The sequence below is a fragment of the Macaca nemestrina genome, chromosome 2 (assembly GCF_043159975.1).
Source record: "Macaca nemestrina isolate mMacNem1 chromosome 2, mMacNem.hap1, whole genome shotgun sequence".
NCBI lineage: Eukaryota > Metazoa > Chordata > Mammalia > Primates > Cercopithecidae > Macaca > Macaca nemestrina.
The window spans coordinates 28937516-28957340 of record NC_092126.1 but is presented as its reverse complement, the minus strand read 5'-3'; the positions used below and the strand labels follow the sequence as shown (position 1 = coordinate 28957340).

Genomic DNA, 19825 nt, shown 5'->3' with positions numbered 1-19825 from the left:
TGGATAAACTAAATCAATTGTCAACCAGAAAATGGTTAAATCTACCTATAAGCTGGACCCCACTCCCCTTCAAGTTGTCCCACCTTTCTGGATCAAACCAACGTTTTTCTTAAATGTAGTTGATTTAAGAAAATCAACTACACAATCCTATGCCTCCCTAAAATGTATAAAACCATCCTGAATCCCCAACCACCTTGGGCACAAGTTCTCAGGACCTCCTGTGTCATAGGCCATGGATCATATTTGGCTCAGAATAAATCTCTTCAAATATTTTACAGAGTTTGATGCCTTTCATGGACAGTGCAAATATTAGAATTTAATTAACCTTATATAAATGGATCTATTTCAGTAGTCTGTATTTTGTTTCTTTCATTTTTATGTCTGCCTTTACATCAGCTCTATACTGGATTATTGGAACCATATACCCTTGGGAGGGGTCCTGGGTGATGGGCTATATCCATATGATAGCTTCCATTTAAAATGCCTTGAAGAGCTAAGATTTAAAAGTCCTTGAATAACTAACGTGAAGGTACTCTCCAATACATAAGGGACTGCATTTTGAAGAAAAACAAAATTTAGTTTAGTTACCAAAGTTTACATGTAGGATACAAAATGTATACTTAGTATACGAAAGAGAGACTGTGTGGTCTCTTTTTTGCCATCTAGTGGAAAGCTACTGTGATTCACTTCTATTTGAGGTCTGTATTTGAAAACTGGAAGGAATCTCAGTTACTCTTGTAGTAAAGCAGTTCTCAAACCTGGGTTTGCATTGCCTAGGGAAGTATATATTTCCCAATAATCAGGCATTCTCCACCATTTAAACATATTTTTTTACTTTATTACTACCTATCATATTTATACTAATATTGTGTATAGCCTTTTTAAAATCAATTTAAAATGTTATAGGTAGATAGACAGACATGAGTGGGGCAGGAGTGGTCTCTCCCCTCACCCACTAGAAACGTCAGGTGATGGTTCAGCAGTTAATCTCATTGCCTCTCTAAAAGTGATAAATTGGCAGCCGGTGCCAGGGAGAGGCCATTTCCTGACGATTCATACCTGTGAACATTAAAGTGTTAATTAAAGGCAGACTCCAGGGAGAAGCAACTTCCTGGGCATTCACATTAGAGACAAAATGGCGAAGTACAATCTTCTGGGTACACTCCACTGGAAAAAGGGAAGAAAGCCTCAGATGGGCATGTATGTAACTCCCTAAACTCACTGAGTATGTTCAGTTCCCAAGGGTAGGAGAGCACCGCACATGAGGAAAGCTGACCCTAAGAGACGAATCATGGGAAAGAGGTGAACCTAAGAAGTCCTAGGATCAAAGGTTAAACATTCTTCTTTTTTCTCTCTTGGGCCTCGGTGCCCATTTGGATCTCTTCCAAGGGTTCCTTCCTCTCTTTCCTGTTCTAAAGCCTTTTTAATAAATTTCCACTTCTGCTCTGGAACTTGTCTCAGTCTCTTTTTCTGCTTTACGCCCCTCAGTGAAATTCTTTCTTCTGAGGAGGCAAAAATCGAAGTTGCTGCAATACCTACAGATTCGTCCCTAGTAACTTGGGGTAACTCAGATCTCTTCTACCGCTAACAAAAGAATGTAAACATTAAAGAATATTTTAATCATTAATAAAATAGGAAAATATTTTTCTAATATGTATTTTAATAATGGATAAATGTTAAATAATGTCATCTTGATATAATCTGAACTCATCCAACAAACAACTCATAGTATCATACTCTGAAAAATACTGCACTAGAGACCTATAAAACTATGTTGCATGTCCTTACGGGAAATTACCACAGAAAAGTGAGCAATATTGAATCTAGTGAGTAAGTTTCTTTTTGGATATCAAAGATTTTGAATGTTTATGATATGATTTATGTGTCCTAAGAGTTCAAGACTTGGACTGAAATTCAAGTCCCTTGATTCCAAGTCCAGTGATTTTCCAATTATACATTGGAAAAGGTTCCAGTGTTTGGAAACCTGTTTTCTCTGTTTACCTTCTGAAACATGTATATTCAAATTATCATACATAGTTTGTGTAAGAAGGGAGCCATTATCCATACTAATATAATAGTGTGAAAAAATCCAATTGTAAGTTATGTTTTTGATTTTTTAAATTTATAATCCACAAAAATCAGCAAACTTTATTTTTGTCATGTTTCAGGAAGCAATTAAATGAAACTTGAAACTTTGTACATGACAAAATAAATTTTAAACTTAATGACTATTTAATTAAAATATTAATTTAATTATTAGCTTTTAACTTCTAATTTTACCTGAATGCAATCAATGTGACTACGTACTATTTATCCTTTAAATATATTAATATACATTTAAGTAAGCCATTCAAGGGCTTATTTTTAAAAGACCTAATCCTTTTAAAAAAATTAAAAAGGATAGGAAATAGTGGTGATTTTAGCTACTGTCCCCAAAACTCTTCTACATATGCTTAAATAACCATTTAACAGCAATTAGAATAAAAGTGATAGGTGTTCTTTTTTTGTTTTTGTTTTATATATATATGTATGTGTGTGTGTGTTTATTTGTCTTTGGCAAAGAAGAATGAGTAAGCTTACAAAATTGTATCAAGGGAAGTGTTTAACTGCTGAAACTGAAGTTAATATAAAGGATCTACAGTGTGCGCTTGTTGATTAAAAAAAAAAATCTTTATTTCCAAAATTCAAATAAACTCACACTTCTGCACCCTACTCTACAGAAGCAAATGACACATTGAGTCAAAGGACCAGCTGCTTCACCAAGCAGTACTTGACTCCACTCCTTCATTCATTCATACATTCACTCATTCCTCATTGAGGCAATCACATCTCTGTGGTACCTGAATAATTTCGTGAATTGTTTTAATTTTGAATTATTTTGTACATTAAGCATACCAGTGATATTGATCCTTGTGTATTTTTTAATGGAAAGAATAAGGCATTACATGCTCACCCTATCAAATATATTTTAGTATTTCCAATGATTTGTATAAGTTGTTTCTTTGGATCTACTCTCTCATTTCCCAAAAATCATTGTTACTGTCACATAAAATTATCAGCTAAAAGAAAGAAAGGACTAGTGAAAAGTTAACTATGAATTATATTCTTTTAAAATGTATCACTATTTTGGAAAATAATGTCTCTAAAATCTCTGCCCTATAATGTGAAAGTGTTGACTTTTTTATTTTAAAAAAGTCCATAAGCTTAAAGACAAAAATTCTAATAATTTTATTATTTCACTAACTTCGTTATTTGAATGTTTTCATTTTTCCTTTTGAGTAAAACTCAAATGTGATTGATTTATCTTTAATGTTATATTTTATATGTGTCTCTCTTAGAAAGAATAAGACAGCATACAGAATCAGATAATTGTATAATAGAATGATCAATTAATGTGCATGTAGAAGCTACTGAGCTTTTAATTCTTGTTCTTATTATAAACTATGTGCATAATAGGCTATATTGAACTTTCCATCTGTTTTCTCTCACATCTGTAATTTGAAATGAAAGCTTTTGTTAAAGAAACCCAGAAGTGTTCTTTTCTAATTTTTCTTAGAGCTTAAAATATTATCAAAGTATTGTAACTTCTAAATTCCTTGATACTATTTTGTCATATCTGGATTTGCATATTTCCTAAGGCAGAATCTTCGAGTCCTCCAACTTTACAGTCGCAATAACTCTTTGTCATCCTCACTATATATTCTACATTTAACAGGCAACAAGTATGTATATGCTCCACACTTAGTTAAATGGTAGGGGACACAAATAATAAGATTGATAGATAGAAAGTGAAGGTTAAACAACAGGTTATGTAATAACTCCAGGTAGTTTTATAAACTGATGTTGCAGATATTCTGCAATTCACTAGATATTGTTACATTCTCTACTTCAATTTTTCTTCTTGAGTTCTGCTAACCTCAAGGTAGCCTGAATGCATATACCAGGGAGAATGATCTGAAGTGACAGCCATAACTTTGAATTTTTAAAAAATTCCTTTATTAAAAAGAATATATCACCATACTTTAATACAAAAATGAAGTTTCTGGAATAAGTGTCTTATCTTGTGTCTTTAGAAATAACTTTACCACATACCATGAATTATCAAAGGCACATATATGCCAGTTCGAGAAGCACTGAAGGTGGTCTACAAAAGATTAACTGCCATACATATTTTATCAGAATAATTTAACTCAAAAGAAAAGAAGGAAATTAACCTTCCATGGGCACATTAGAGATTGTGCATCAAGAAGTACACCATGTTAATAGTCTCAAAAATATTGATCTGGGAAAAAGAGCTACAAAAGCAAAGTCACAAGAGTATTCTACTAAGACAATTTAGATCGAAGTACTCTCTCTTTACTTGGCTGCTTGACTTTGGAAAAGTCACAGTCTTTTTTAGTGTGCCATCCCTCCCCTGCTGGAGTCATTGCATAGCTTCTATAGTCTTCTCTAGTGTTGTCATCCTGTGAGTCTAAAATGTACTGAATTTCTTATCATTTTACAACATTTCACTTTGAATTAACAAACACAGTAGAGTGGCAATGTTCCCTAACTGCCAACCTCATCACCAGAAAGTGTTTTGGCAGTGTAATTTTAAAACACGTTTTGACTGCCTGCTATTTTGAGGCTGCTGCAAAGAGAAGAAAACAGCATTTATTGAGCTACTATCATTTGCCACTCACTGCATACCCAGCAATAAAAAAGAAATGACCCAAGACTGCTCCTTCCAGTTTATTTAGAAGCAGTGTTTTTAGGGGGAAATTAGAAACATTTCAAGATGGCAGCAACAAAGGAAACACTAAATATTCAAGATTTAAATCACTTCAAGTTAAAGTGATGGTCAAAGTGGAAAAAAATTAAATGTAGAAGACTTTTTTTTTTTTTTTTTTTGAGATGGACTCTCGCTCTGTTGCCCAGGGTGGAGTGCAATGGTGAGATCTCGGCTCACTGCAAGCTCCGCTTCCCAGGTTCACACCATTCTCCTGCCTCAGCCTCCCGAGTAGCTGGGACTACAGATGCCCGCCACCATGCCGGGCTAATTTTTTGTATTTTCAGTAGAGACGGGGTTTCACGGTGTTAGCCAGGATGGCCTCGATCTCCTGACCTGGTGATCTGCCCGCCTCGGCCTCCCAAAGCGCTGGGATTACAGATTTGAGCCACCGCGCTTGACCTAAAAGTAGAAGATTTTTAAAGCAGGTGAATTTTCGCAAAATCTGGAAAAGAAGATGGTAGCTAAGTAATAAAAAGAAGAAAAGAAAAAAGGGATTGAGTTGAAGAAGTAACAAAAAATGTAGTTGAAATGAATCTGCAGTTCAAAGATTTTCAATTAAATATTAGAATGAAGAAATTGGCATATGGAGGCCCTAGCTAAGTTCACCTCATCAATACACACTGCCTAAGTAACCCAGCATGTGCAGAGAATACAAGTTTGTATTGAAAACCTATGAAGAACACTGGTTCAGGACAGGTACTATGAAAGGTAGAAAGAATCTAAAATGTAATCCTTGCCCCTAAGTTAGCTCTGGTCTAGTAGGAGACCTAACATGTGCAGCATTGTAAAATAATGAAACTATATTTTACAGAATGAAGTCAAGACATCGAAAGAAGATATGCCTTGATATTGCATGAGACATTACCAGACAGAGAATTTGGGTAGTGCTACTATAATTCTGAAAAGAAAGAGACCATTGAGCTAGTACCATGAGTTAATAAAAAAAGAAGTGGATAGCATGATGTCTGACCACTAAGAACTTACAGTTTTTAAACATCTACTTCATCGACACTTAGAACTGCTCACATTCCCTCCCCTTGATTTCTTTTTTCTTTTAGCTGAGTGATGACGGCATTGCCATTTACATCAGCATTGAGTATCTATTCTCGTCTTCTGCTAAAACATTTGGTTTAAATACATACAAAGGAGCAGCAGGAGACTTAGAAAAGACTGACTTTATATATATATATATTGCTTGTGTGAAAGTCTAAAAACAGAAACCGGGGTAGAATCTAGGGAAGAAAAGGAGGGTGTGAGAGTCACTCTTTTCATCTTTAATGCACTAGGAAAAACTCTGAATTGTCTTTATCTGTATGTGAGCAAAGAGATACAGTTTTTCTTTGAAGTTCTCAGGGTCAGCAAGGATTATTGCTGGGGTTCAATTTTCAAATGAAAAGAAGTAGCTCCCAATCTTATTTTGAAAATTTCTATCTGAACATAGATCATATTACATTAAAGCCAAAGGGACTTTAGAAATCTGAACTTACTCTTCTGTCTTTCTTCCTCCATATGAATTTCCGAAATGTTAAGTGATTTGTTTAAGGTCTCAAAATTAGTTAACAATATGCTTGGAGTAGAGAACTTGAGTTTTCATGTCTGGTATTTTGCTATTTCAATAAAAACAAGTGAGAGTTTTTTCTTGAAACTTACTACCAGGAAATGTTTTGATCTCATCCAAATAATCAAAATGCTAATTTTAGCTAAGCCGTTTTTTTTTCCTTTTTTTTTTTTTTTTTTTTTCCTGAGATGGAGTCTTGCTCAGTCGCCCAGGCTGGAGTGCAGTGGTGTGATCTCTGCTCACTGCAGTCTCTGCCTCCCAGGTTCAAGAGATTCTCCTGCCTCAGCCTCCAGAGTAGCTGGGATTACAGGCGCCCGCCACCAAGCCTGGCTAATTTTTGTATTTTTAGTAGAGACAGCGTTTCACCATGTTGGCCAGGCTGGTCTTGAACTGCTGACCTTGTGATCTGCCTGCCTCAGCCTCCCAAAGTGCTGGGATTACAGGCATGAGCCACCATGTCCGGCCATCACTAGGCCATTTTTTACTCTCTATTTAGATGAGAGCTTAATTTAATACTCAGGTGAGTAAACCACATTCCTTGTACAATAAATTGCTCCTGCCTTTATATTTCCTGATTTTTTCTATTTTTTTCAATGTATTTTGAATTTCATTTTTAAAATAATGTATACTCATTATAGAAAATTTGCACAACATGTCCAAATACAAATAAGCAAAAATGTCTTATAATCTTTTCAGTTCACATTACTTTACTTGAAATAATTTCTATATATGCTTTGATTGTAAGCTGCCTTGAGATAATTTATGAAATAGAAAGAGGTTACTTTCAGATAAATTTATTTTCTTCAGCAGAACTTACGTCACCTCACTTTTCACTAATATCCATCCATTTATTAATATGCATAGTTCATTTAGCTTAACAGGCATCCAACAAATGGGGGCCTTTTGAAAAATACATTTATGTTGGGCCAGATGCAGTGGCTCATGCCTGTAATGTCAGCATTTTGGGAGGCCAAGGTGGGAGGATTGTTTGACCCCAAGAGTTCAACATCAGCCTGGGCAACACAGTAAGATTCTGTCTCTACAAAAACAAAATCAAAGAATTAGCCGGGCATAGTGGCATACACCTATAGTCCCACCTACTTAGAAGGTTAAGGTGGGAGGATCACGTGAGCCTGGGAGGTTGAGGGTGCATTGAGCTATGACTGCCACTGCACTCCAACCTGGGCAGAAGAGCAAGACCCTGTTTTTTAAAACAAACGAACAAACAAACAACAACAACAACAACTATATATATACATGTGTCATGGTGAGATTGAAGCCCCAGTACAGGACATGGGCATGGGAGCTTGGACTCATAGTGAATAGTTGCAGATTTAAGAAAGATTCTATAGCCTTAAAATCTTGTGATTTAAAGAACACACATTAATAGAAAGTGCCTAATTTGCATGAGGAAGTTTGGATCATATACCAACTCCTTGACTCATTTTTTTTGCATGTAAATGATCAACTCAGCAGTATGGGGAAAAATGGTCGGGATATTATTTTAATTTCACATTTGCATGATTCATAAATCAATAAGTAAAATTTACACACCTTCACATGTACATATACCCCTACATTCAGGGTATCAATAAACCAAGGGAAAAAGAGATTGTATAGAAAAGAGAATTGTAATAAAAGAGACATAAAGTCAGTGTTGACACTTGCTCCAGAAAAAGACATGCTATAGATTAATTCTATTATTCTATATATTTGTTTCTAATTCATTAAACATTGTCTAATACATCCTGTGTTGTAGATAACCTTAAGTAAAGGTTGGACAGGATAAGATAATAAACCGTATGAAGTTCAGGGAGATAAGCTAATAAATATAAAGCAATGTGGTGGTGAAATGATTGAGATAATAATTATGTTAACTAACTTTTTTTAAACAAATATTTATATGCCTACAATGTACCAGGAATTATGTTAGCCACTGGGGATACAATGGTGAACAAACAGTGGATACTGTACTAATCATTTTATCTATATTATTTCATTTATCCCTCACAGCTGCCCTGTGAAATGTGTGTTATTATAATCCCCATGAAACTAAGAAAAGGCTTGCCTAAAACTGCACAGATAAAACTAGGTCAGAAGATATACAACATCTATTATGAAAGCAAATGCTTCTATTTTGAGTGGCATTCAAATTAGGCTGAAGTGGAAAAAGTGGGTATGTGTGTGTTAGTCATGCAAAGAAGGTCTGGGAAGCACTTTCTGTGAAGTGAGGCTATCATAATCAAAGTCATAGTCTCTAGAGGAGCACTTTGTATTTTGGGAACTTCTAGGAATTGTGTTTTCCTTGAGTATAAATTTTGAGGATGGTGAGAAATGAGCTATGGTAGATAAGATGGGCTCATAATCCCAGAGGCAAAATGAAGGGTGACATACTCAGATTTGCCTTTTATTAAGATCATGCTAGCTACATTGTAAAGAAAGGCTTAGAGGCCAAGCAAAGTGGTTCACACCTGTACTCTCAGTGATTTGGGAGGCCAACGCAGGAGGATCATTTGAGGGCAGGAGTTTAAGACCAGAATAGGCAATATAGCAAAGATCTCTCTCTCTCTCTCTCTCTCTATATATATATATATATATTTATTTATTTATATATATAATAGCTGGGTGTGTGGCACATGCCTGTAGTCCTAGCTACTTAGAAGGCTAAGGTGGGAGGATCACCTGAGCTCAGGAGTTAGAGGTTACAGGGAGCTATGATTGCACCACTGCACTCCAGTCTGGGCAATAGACTGGAGTCAAATATGGCTCTTAGATATAAGAATAAGGACTACTTGGGATCTCACATAGATTACTTGGTGGTATACACAGGAGTTTATGTAAAATAAACAGTTAAGGAGTAATATCAAGAGCGGAATTAGGTATTGTCAGAAGCTTAGAGGCTTGGGTTTCAGATAAAGATGAGGAAAATGTTCTCAGAGAGGAAATATTTAAAATATGACAGTAACTGAAATGTAGAGTTTAGTGGCCCAGTTTATGGAGTTTTGAGGGAGACTAGAATATAAAGATTGGCTAAGGGAAGAGGGTGTTTTTAATTCTTTTTCAAAGATACCCGACCACTCAACAGAAAAAGACTCTTTCTGTTCAAAACAATAAAGTTTTCTATTTCAGAAATTTAGGAAGTTTTAAGAAGGAATTGACAGAGTCAAAGAAAACAAAAAATTAGGAATATATGGATTGAAAATGTCCATTATTTTTGAAAATTAAGTCATTATTGACTTTGATAAGAGACATCTTTTCAGAATGGTTGAAGAAGCAACAAGATCAAAATAATTTTAGATGGATTTTCAGGAACTTTACACATAAAAGAAATGTGAAAGATCAGATAGATCGAGGAAATATATGTCTCACGATTAGAATAGCTGGAATATTTATATGTTGAGAGAACAAACAAGTAGCGAGAGAAAAAGAGACAGAAATAAAGATATAGAAGAGAAGGGGCGGACAAATGGAACATGATTCTGGAAACAGACGATGAAAATTTCAGGTGGTTGTGTATTACTTTTGGAAAGAACACCTAATCTTCTGGAAGAAAAGAAAGTAGGATGGACATAGTTATAAATACACTGGTAGAGGAGAGAACAAAAATGGAAGGCATTTGCCATTAAGGTCTGATGAGACTGGAATTCCAATGTTTGTGTAAGAAGCCTATTGAAAATTGGATAGGCACTGAGGGACATGTTGTTTCCTGTGACAGGAAATTTTCAAAGCAAGAGAAAGATGGTGAGATTAAATAAATAAGCAGTATTATCTCCACTTTTCACCTTCCACCCTTCCAAAGAGGCTCAGATTCACTGAATGGCAGTAAGATACGGAATATATTCCTCATTATGTAACTTGACCACTGTGAAGATTTGCCAAGAGTTGAGAATACTATTGGTTGAAGTCATGTACCTCTTGGAATCTACTACTCAACTACTGCCCAAGGTCTGTTGCAGTGACCTGAATTCTGAAGGTGGGAGTATATGCAGAATTACCTAAAATAGTAATACCTCACATTTATTGAGCTATTACTGTAATTTGGTCATTATTCTGTCTGTTTTATATTATTCACTCATTTAACTAACACAAAAAGTCTGAGTTGGTGGTATTGTCATTTATTTTTACAGAGGGGATTTGGCAGAGTACTTTCTGGGTGCTCTTTCTCATAGGTGAGTAAAAACACATGAGTAATTCTGGTCAGTAAGCGTTAGGAAGAGGCGATGTGTGTAATTTCTGGGTTGAATCAAAGGATAGCAGGTGAGTTTTCTGTCCAGTAATCATGATGGAGGCCTCTGTTTCTGGATGTATAACTATAACATGGATGAGTATCCATCAGCCTGAGTACCCTGAGTAATTGCGTAAAGTAAGGGCTCCCTCTGTTGCTCTATAAGTGATAATTACATTTTGGTAGTTAATTTACTTAAACTTGAGGTGGAGTATTAATTTGCTACCACAATATAATCTAACATAGTCTGACTAACGAGTGATCAAAATGAGAGACATAGCACTACATCATAGGGTAAGTAAGTACTTCTTCACTTTCCTCTGAAATGGAGAGATGGGGACAAATATGGTTCTTAAGAATCTGCTACACAGCTAACAGCTCCAGGTCTACTGCAGTGATCTGAATCCCTAAGATTTTCTACCATGCCCATGGTAGACATTACCAATTGTTCTTCAAGTGTCTCTTGATGAGTCTGGGAATCATCTAGGAATTATTTTCAATACAGAGAGCCAAGTAGTTTCTGTTAATTTTTAGGATTGAAGTGTATATAAAACCTGCATGTCATCCATATTACAGACGTTTGTTTATGTCACACCTTGTTTATAATTGCCTTTGAAATTTTTTTTTTTTTTTTTTTTTTTTGGAGACGGCGTCTTACTCTGTCGCCCTGGCTGGAGTGCAGTGGCACGATCTCGGCTCACTGCAAGCTCCGCCTCCCGGGTTCACGCCATTCTCCTGCCTCAGCCTCCCTAGTAGCTGGGACTACAGGTGCCCGCTGCCACCACGCCCTGCTAACTTTTGTATTTTTAGTAGAGATGGGGTTTCACCGTATTAGCCAGGATGGTCTCGATCTTCTGACCTCATGATCCGCCCGCCTCGGCCTCCCAAAGTGCTGGGATTACAGGCGTGAGCCACCACGCCCAGCCCACACTCACTCTTAAACTGTTAGACCTTGCTTGCTTCTTTTATAAATCCTGGGTAATTAAGTTAACTAATCACTTCCACATTCTTTTTGTAGCTAAAGACATCTCTATTACACAGTGTTAGCTAATGAGAAATGGCAGAAATGTTCTGAGAGGCAAGGAGTTTTTCCCAAGGAAGTTTTAACTTTTCATAATAAAAAGAGCTGGTTTCAGCCAGCACTACCTGCTCCTCACTTCTGATAGCAAGCCAAAGAAGTACTGGATGGAACTTCAGCAGCCATCTTGCAACCATGAGGAAAAGGTCAAGATAAACAGAAATAGACTGATATTGTTGCGCTTTTGAATTTATATCTGCAACTAACCACCCCATGACCACTTATTTTAGAGAAGAAGAACCCTGTTTTTTTAAGCCCCTCTTACCCACTTTAAGGCAAGTATTCTGTTACTAGCAGACAAGCAGAATTCTAGTTAATATAAGGCACTTATGTAGATATTCAGGCACATATCTATGCCTGTAAAGTAAGGGTTATAACAGAGGCATACGCGAGTTACTATAGGGACACATACAAAATGAGTACTTAAGTTGATTAGAAAATTCAAAGGTTTCACTGGAAGTGATGTTAAAGATAATCTTTGAGTCATGAGTTCAACTGGTGAGGAAAGTTAGCAAGTATGAGATAGTCATTTGAAATAAGGGTGACAGCGTTAAAGAGATGGAGGCCTGAAAGAAGACGTCATGTTCTGGGAATTGTACATAATTGAGCAAGTGTCAAACATAAAATGATGGAGGAGTTAATTTGCTATGTACATAAAAAATAAGGCTGGAGGGCTATGTAGAGGCCTTTAATTGACAGGTGATATACTCTGGCTCTGTCCTCAAAGATACAAAGATTTTAAGGAAGAAGTACATGATTAATTTATATTATAGAAAAACACAATGCTGGCTGCAGTATAAAGGATGAATTCAAGAAGAATGGTTTGTGGTAGGAAGACCAGTTAAGAAAAATAGTTATAGTAAGAAATAATAAGTATATCGATTAAAAGAGTAACAGCAGAACATGGAAAAAGGACAGATTCTACAGATTTTATGAAGTTAGAGGTAACAGAAACTAGTGATAGATTATGTATTTTAATGTAAGAAGAGGATAATCAAGATTGGTTCCCAGATTGTATTTTGGGCTAGTGGCAAATCACGGATGAAAAATAGGGAGCAAAGGAAAAGGATGTGTTGGAGTGAAGGCAACAAAGACATATGTGAGGTGTTTTTTGTTTGTTTATTTGTTTTCTATTCAAGATTCTTTATTAGCTGTAGAATTTAGGAAATGGGCTCATGGTTCTTTCCTCTCAGAAAACCTCCCTGATATGCCAGGGTCAATCTGGATCCTCCATCAAGCAGACACCAAGACAGAAGCAGACACTGAAGAAAGAGCATGTGAAGGGTAAAGGTAGGCAGAGGGGCAGGAAGAGTTTTCAGACTGTGATCCAGAGTTGACACCTGGGAAGGAAAGGGAAGGAACAGTGTGTAGGAAGAATGGTGCACTACTGAGAAACTCTTTGTCAAGCTAATGAGGAATCCTGGCACAGAGATTACCTATTAGAAGAGCCCCACACAGGATAGAAAGGGCTGAGCTTTACTATTGGCACGTTTGGCCATCGGCTGGCATGGACAATGTGGCAGATTTGAAGATGTGGCAGCTGAAGACTGTCATCATCAACACTTCTCCCACCAGGTTCTCTTGACATGAGATCCAAACAGTGTACCTCCATTGCTACCAAATGTCAGTTCTTGAATATTCCAGAGTTCCTTTTCTTTGAGGGCAAGGGTTGGATTGTATTTTACCACCTCTTTAAAATTAGGATGGCCATATGACTTATTTTGGTCATTAAGTTGTAAGTGGAAGTTTGATAAAACAGCATATGCTTTGCCAGATTATCTTTTTCTCTTCAAAGAAAATACCGTTTGAGCAGAACTTCCATCAATCTGGGCCCCAATAATGAGCAGGCTCTTGCCAACTCAGGTGGGACATGTAGACTGAGCAAGAAATAGCATTATTGTAATAAACCATTGAGATATGATATTTTTTATTGAGGCATAACCTAGATTACTCTGACTGAAACCATAGCTTTGGAGACTGTGCTGGAGTATTTTAGTTTCTACATACACTGCAAAGTAGGCAGTGACCATTGGGGAACAGGAGGCAGTGAACGCTGGGGAGCAGCTTGGTTGGATATTAGAGCAGAACAACTTGAAAGCATTAGTCAAAGAAATGAACTAGCTTGATTTTCCTTCTGAGCTTCTAAAGTCATTCATATTTGGAGGGAAAAGCTCACAAATCATAGGCTGTAACAAATTATTAATACAGAAATGTGTTCTAACAGGACCATACATTGTAATAGTTGGTCAACAATATTTATTGTGGATAAACAACTTGTATTAGATATGTTAGGATACAAAAAAAGAGAACGATGATTATTATCATCTGTTTTATTGCATGCCACATATTATGAGATTCGAAGGCTTTCACAAATATTTTCTTCTACTCAGTGGAGGAAGTAGGGAAAATATTATTATTCCAGTTTTACAGTGAAGGAAATGGAAACTCACAAAGTTTAAATGACAAAGGGAATAAGTGGTTGAAACAAAATTGGAACTCAATACATCTGAGTAGATGCCTGTAAATTAAAATATTTCCTTCTTATGAAGGCTAAAATTCTTGCTGCCAGAAAAAGTTTAAGAATATTTTCAGTGCCTACAGTCAAATACATATGCATCAATAAGGTATTTACAGCTATTTTGTGTCATGGTATTGGATGAATGCTATAATTAGAAAATACATATGAAGTGGACCTAAAACCATCACACTAATACGGAGAGCCCTGAAACTCTTTCCAGTTCCATTCAGTCTGAGAAGACAACATCAAATGCTAATGAGTCAGTCTTAAAGAAAATAATAATAAAAATTGCTTTATCTGTGGCTTATAACTCTTAAGTGAATTTAATGTGTATTTTCTCTCTTGTGTATTATACTTTCCCTATAAGGAATTATAGAGTTGAACCCAGATCTTGTACTCTTAAATCTCAAATGCTTATGGAGACAAAAAGAATAGGTAAAAATGGATTTTTAATCACATTAAGGAATGCTACTATGATGTAATTTCCTTTGAAACTCAAAATACTAACAAATTGATGGGAAGATTTTAAAACATGGCTCCATTTTATCTGATACTTGTTCCATCTAAAGGTTGGACTTTTCACCCTTTCTGATTAACCTGGGTTCTGTGCCTGCTTTCAATCTGGCTGTTTCTACATCAGGCCTTAAGAAACTGGCAGTTCCCACTTCCTGTCTTTTCAGACACTCTCGAAACCACCATGCTGTGAGGAAGCCCAAGTAGTTCCTGGAGAGATCCACACCAATAACTGAAGTCCCAAGGCTCTAGCACTGGCTGAGCTCCCAGCTGACAGCCAGCACCAAATTTCCATCACTTCAAGTGAACTATCTTAGAAGTGTATTTTCCAGTTCCAGGTTAAGTGTACTCAGAAATAACCTGCCACATTGATCCCTGTAAAAATTGGAGATCTGAAAGCAAAATACAATATTGTCATTTTAAGTCAATAGGATTTGGGGTGGTTTATTATATAAGTGAACTTTGCCTAGGTTGGTTTTACCTAAAGAGGCCTTCTGTAGTACATAATAGAGTACCTTGGTCTGGATATAGGGATTTTGTGCCTTCCTTTACATTTTGAAGTCAAATAAAATGATCTTTTCTGTGAACATGAATTTTTTTTTTTTTGAGATGGAGTCTTGCTGTGTTGCCCAGGCTGGAGTGCAGTGGCAGGATCTCAGCTCACTGCAAGCTCCGCCTCCTGGGTTCACGCCATTCTCCTGCCTCAGCCTCCTGAGTAGCTGGGACTACAGGAGCCCACAACCACGCCCAGCTAATTTTTAGTATTTTTAGTAGAGGCAGAGTTTCACAGTGTTAGCCAGGATGGTCTCGATCTCCTGACCTCATGATCCGCCTGCCTCGGCCTCCCAAAGTGCTGGGATTACAGGCATGAGCCACCGTGCCCGGCCAAGAATTTTTTTATTATTAGGATACATGTGCACAATGTGCAGGTTTGTTACATCGGTATACATGTGCCATGTTGGGTTGCTGCACCCATCGACATTAGGTATTTCTCCTAATGCTATCCCTCCATAGCCCCAAAAATATTGATATTAAAAACATCCATTTTTTAATGAGGGCATTAAGTTTACTCTATTATGTGGTTATCCTATATTCTTGTAGCATTGTCTGGTTTAGGCCATAGAGAAAGATCACATCCCTGTAGTGGAGAAGGAATCTGCAATAAAATGAGTTGGGGTTTTTTTGTGTCAGTAAGTGGGGACAGTGGGAAAATTTCCTCTAAGGAAAGCCCATGAGATTTGGTGATTTGGGGCAGATGACAGTGAAAACTCTAGACTCCCATGATGCTTCTTTCATGGCCTTTGATTTCTAGGTGGCAAAACATGTTTAAAGGGATTTAATATACTTAAACTTGGATGGAGGTCATGTTCTAATGGCACAATTTAGCCTCATCGATGCCACAAACCCTTAAGATGAACATTAGGCTTTCCGGCCAGAGCTTAAAAAGGGCCTGGAACTCAAGACCAGAGTGGTGATGGCAGTCTTCATTAAGAAAGACTTCTTGGTGGACAAAGGATATAAGAGATAGTGAGGTCCATCTACTGCAGTTCAGTAGGATACAGGACTTGAATTTGAATTTAGGGCAGGGATCTTGCCATGCCTAGCATAGTTTCTGACACATAATAGGTGTTGGAGGGGAGACAGTGAATGATAAATGCCGGGCTCCTTTTGCCATGAAACTGGGGCTTTCTTTTGGGTTGTCATTTTTAATCCCCTCTGTGGCTTGCTTCGTGCAGTGATTTCATACATTAGGCAACATAGACCAGGACCACGAGGAAACAATTTTTACACACACGGCCCTACAGTGCAAACTGTATGAACCTGAGTCATGGCTCACAACTAATACATTTCATCCTGAACTTCTAGCCAATTCACGGGTGGCGTTTATCTCCGTTTTACATCGGCAGCAACAGCCTGAATTTTCTGGGACACGATGCGCCACCCAAACACCAGGGACTCCCTCATCTTTTTCTCCCCAGCTCCGCCCAAGACGGAGCCACATAGCCACCCGCAGTTGCGATCCGCTCGCCGCGTGGGGGACTTCACCCGCGTGAGCTCGGTTTCCGAAAAGCGAAGCTGGGTTGGGACACAAGGATTGAGGGGAGGATAGGGATGGACCTGCGGCAGAAACAGGGTCCAGCTGGGCGAGGAACCCCACGTCGATGGCTCCTCTTCTGGGATGGCCGTCCCGCGCCGCCCACTCCGGAATCCCCTCCCCTCCCCGGCACGCCCCCGCCCAGCTAGCCCAGAGCCTCTGCCGGATCTTCTCGAATTTCAACACAAAGGGAATCCTCGGCCGCAGGAAGTGCATCACGAGAAAGGGGGCCTGGGGGCGGGGAGAGGGGGATGCCGCCTCTCTCTCTCCACCCCCTCCCTCACGGAGCCCAGGGCAGACGTGATGAAACCCGCGGGGTCCCCCCACAAAGCCCCAACGGCCGAGGGAATTTGAAACAAGAAACCCCCTTACCCACAGTAAAGGGAGGTGGAAGCTCGGTCCCTCCTCCTGTCAAGCTCGAGTCCCTGGAGATCAGAGCTGCCCTCTCCGCGGCTCTGACACCTGTTTGCTTTCCCTCTCCTTTCCTTCCGGGTGCACTAGCACCTGGGCTTACGTTTGTTTTTCTACCCTGGGGCTCTCAACTTCCCTTCCACACCCCGCCTCCCTTTCAGAGTTTTCTGTAAAGTTCAGGCTCGGGGTGTCCTCTTGCACTCCCCACAGGGCTGTGCCGCAGGCTTGGGCGACTTTCCTCGCAGAACGTCGGCGGAGAGGGAGTCCCTGCGGGGGCCAGGGGAGAGGACTGGGAGAGACCACTTTGGTTTTCTGAGACGCCTTCAGTTCCTGGCCGACCGCCAGGCTTTCTTCTTGGAGGTGTCAGTCTTGGGGAGTGGGGCCTGGGGAAAAGGGGGACAGGGTGGGGGATTTGTGTTTGAAACTATTTTTGGAAGGCAGCCTTACTGTTTTTACTTACGTGGTATTTTGCAAATTAATAAAAATAGCAAACTTTTCTAGAAATGCTCTATTTACATTTTACCGGAGATTGTGAAACCATCCATTGTTCGTTTAAAAGGCTATTTTTTTTTAAAGTTTGGGATGGCTTGGGGAGGCCAATGGCAATTAGGGGAGAAGGGCTGAAGCACCCCTTTTTGGAGATCGGGCCAATTTCCTGGACTAAAAGACCCTAGTGACTGGGCATGGGCCTCACAACTAACTCGGGTTGCCCTGCCCCTGTCGCGTGGGCTCTCAATGGCAGGTGCTCCGGAAGGGGGCCACCTCCCCGTGGGGCTCCTGGCTGCCTCTGCTCCCTTGGACACCACTGGGGGGCCTCCCCCTCCTAAGTTGTAGGCCGAGGCCGGATACCTGCTCCGACCTGTCTCCTCCCTTTCTCCAATACCACACCCACGGGACTCCAGTCTCCCCGGGAGTGGGACGGAGACGGAACAAAGGGGTCTTTGTTCACTGGCTCCCGGGGGGTGGGAGTTGCGCTCGCTCTCATTTCCTGGCGCCCCTTGGAGACCGGGAGGCTCAGCGCCTCTCCCAGCTCTCAGCGCCGCCCTCCCAGACCCCAGAGACGTCGGTCAGGGCGCGGCGCCCCGGGCCACTGCCGGCTCTTTCCGGGCGGGCGAGGTGGGGGGCGAGGCACCGCGCGGCGGCGCCTGGCGGGCACTGTTGCCCGCGGAGGGACTGTGGGGGGGTTTCAGCAGCTGGCGGGGGTGGAGGGGGCGGGAGAGGGAGCCTGCACCGGGCTGAGCCTGGAGGTGCGGGGCGGGCTCGGGGAGCGCTCTCGGGGCTGCTCTTCCCACAGCCAGGGCGGCTGGAACTCTCTCCTTCTCTCCCTCCATCCTTCCACTTCCCCTGGTCGGCCCCGCCGTCAGGCCGGGTCCCCCTTCCCTGCCGTCATCAGGTTCCCCTTCTCCCTTCTTGGCACTTTCCTTTCGAACCATCCTTCTGGACAAACTTTGATGGAGAATTTCACACCACGCTGGAAAAATGCCGGTTATGAAAGGATTACTGGCGCCGCAAAACACCTTCCTGGACACCATCGCCACCCGTTTTGACGGAACACGTAAGTCTTACACTTGGACGAGTGGTATGTCATTTTCTGAGACTGATTTTTCTCGTACACATTACTTTTGCTCCCACCTTCCCTTCTGCACCAGCAGAGTGAATTTTCTTCTGTTCTTGCCAAGGTATCTTTTGTGGGGAGAAATTTGTCCCCTCATGGTTTGGTGTAGTATTAACACTTTGTATTGGTGTAATAGTTGGCTCTCTTGAGTTCTTGGGTTTGTAAGAACTGAAACGTAGCCTGAGGAAAGACCGACGCCCATATTCACTATGGGACCTGCATTTTGGTGTATCTTTAGGGAATTGGTTGCAATTTTCTGAGGTGAAAATGGGAATATCGGTGTACCTTACCTTTCTAGAGTTTCAAGTCTCCCTAGATTGAAAGGAGAGCTTGGCGTGCTCTTTTTTGGAGCCTCATTCCGTGATATCTTTCGGATGGGTATGATTTACTGAGTTTAAGAAATGCAGGATTGCCAAGTGTAAGCTTTCTGTAGAATTTTAAGTGTTGTGAGTTTGTCAGAACCTTGATTCCTGCTTTTGAGCTAAAATAGCGTCTCTCTTAATCCTGAAATGAGCCTAACACTCAAGCAGAGGCTGTTCAGGAAGGGCATGAATAATGACTGATTTGGTGATAACAGAAAGTTTTCAGGTTTTTTGAGGTCGAATATTATTGGACATTTAGCTCATTTAAGCTACAGTAGGAAAAAAATACATAGGATGTTGTGTGGTTGCTAGCAGACGGTTCAGTATCATCTGCAAGTTGTTCTCTTTCAGGACCACGGTCAGGTCCCCACTCCTTCTCAGGCTTCTCAAGCTCTCTACTTGACCCTGTGGATCTTCCCTGCTGGCTTTAACCCTGTAATTAGGAGTCTGCACTACCAAACCTAACAAATACTCTCAGTTGGTTTCACTACGAATATCCTCATCTTTTTTCTAGCTTATCCTGCCTCTGTGCACTGTCTTCCATTTTTCTGTTATTTGAGACTCAGAGAAACTCATTTATCCTAAAGTCCTTCTTAGTGGTTCCAGTGTCATTGTTTTTACTCTGTATATTTCTTGGAGCTGATATGGGAGAGTAATGCTAATTTCATTTCCTCTCCAG

The 19825-nt window shown here is 39.8% G+C and overlaps 1 protein-coding gene and 1 long non-coding RNA gene across 5 annotated transcripts in view; one reads left to right on the top strand and one right to left on the bottom strand.

The window, feature by feature from the left end:
- LOC105465817 (uncharacterized) overlaps positions 1 to 17568 on the bottom strand; it is a 157421-nt gene extending 139853 nt beyond the window's left edge. The window contains exon 1 of the long non-coding RNA XR_977811.3: positions 17135 to 17568. This is a non-coding gene — a long non-coding RNA (uncharacterized lncRNA). The remainder of the gene's footprint in view (positions 1 to 17134) is intronic.
- Positions 17569 to 17650: 82 nt separating this feature from the next.
- Positions 17651 to 19825, top strand: part of LOC105465816 (potassium voltage-gated channel subfamily H member 8) — a 383293-nt gene continuing 381118 nt past the window's right edge. Inside the window, exons 1-2 of one of the 4 annotated variants that reach the window (XM_071090844.1) lie at positions 17651 to 18235; positions 18534 to 18724. In XM_071090844.1, the coding sequence (XP_070946945.1) occupies positions 18649 to 18724 (76 nt within the window). In that variant the 5' untranslated portion in view covers positions 17651 to 18235; positions 18534 to 18648. Of the gene's footprint in view, positions 18286 to 18393; positions 18725 to 19825 lie in introns of those variants that run through there. The other 3 variants (XM_071090845.1, XM_071090843.1, XM_011714452.3) reach the window with 3 other exon arrangements.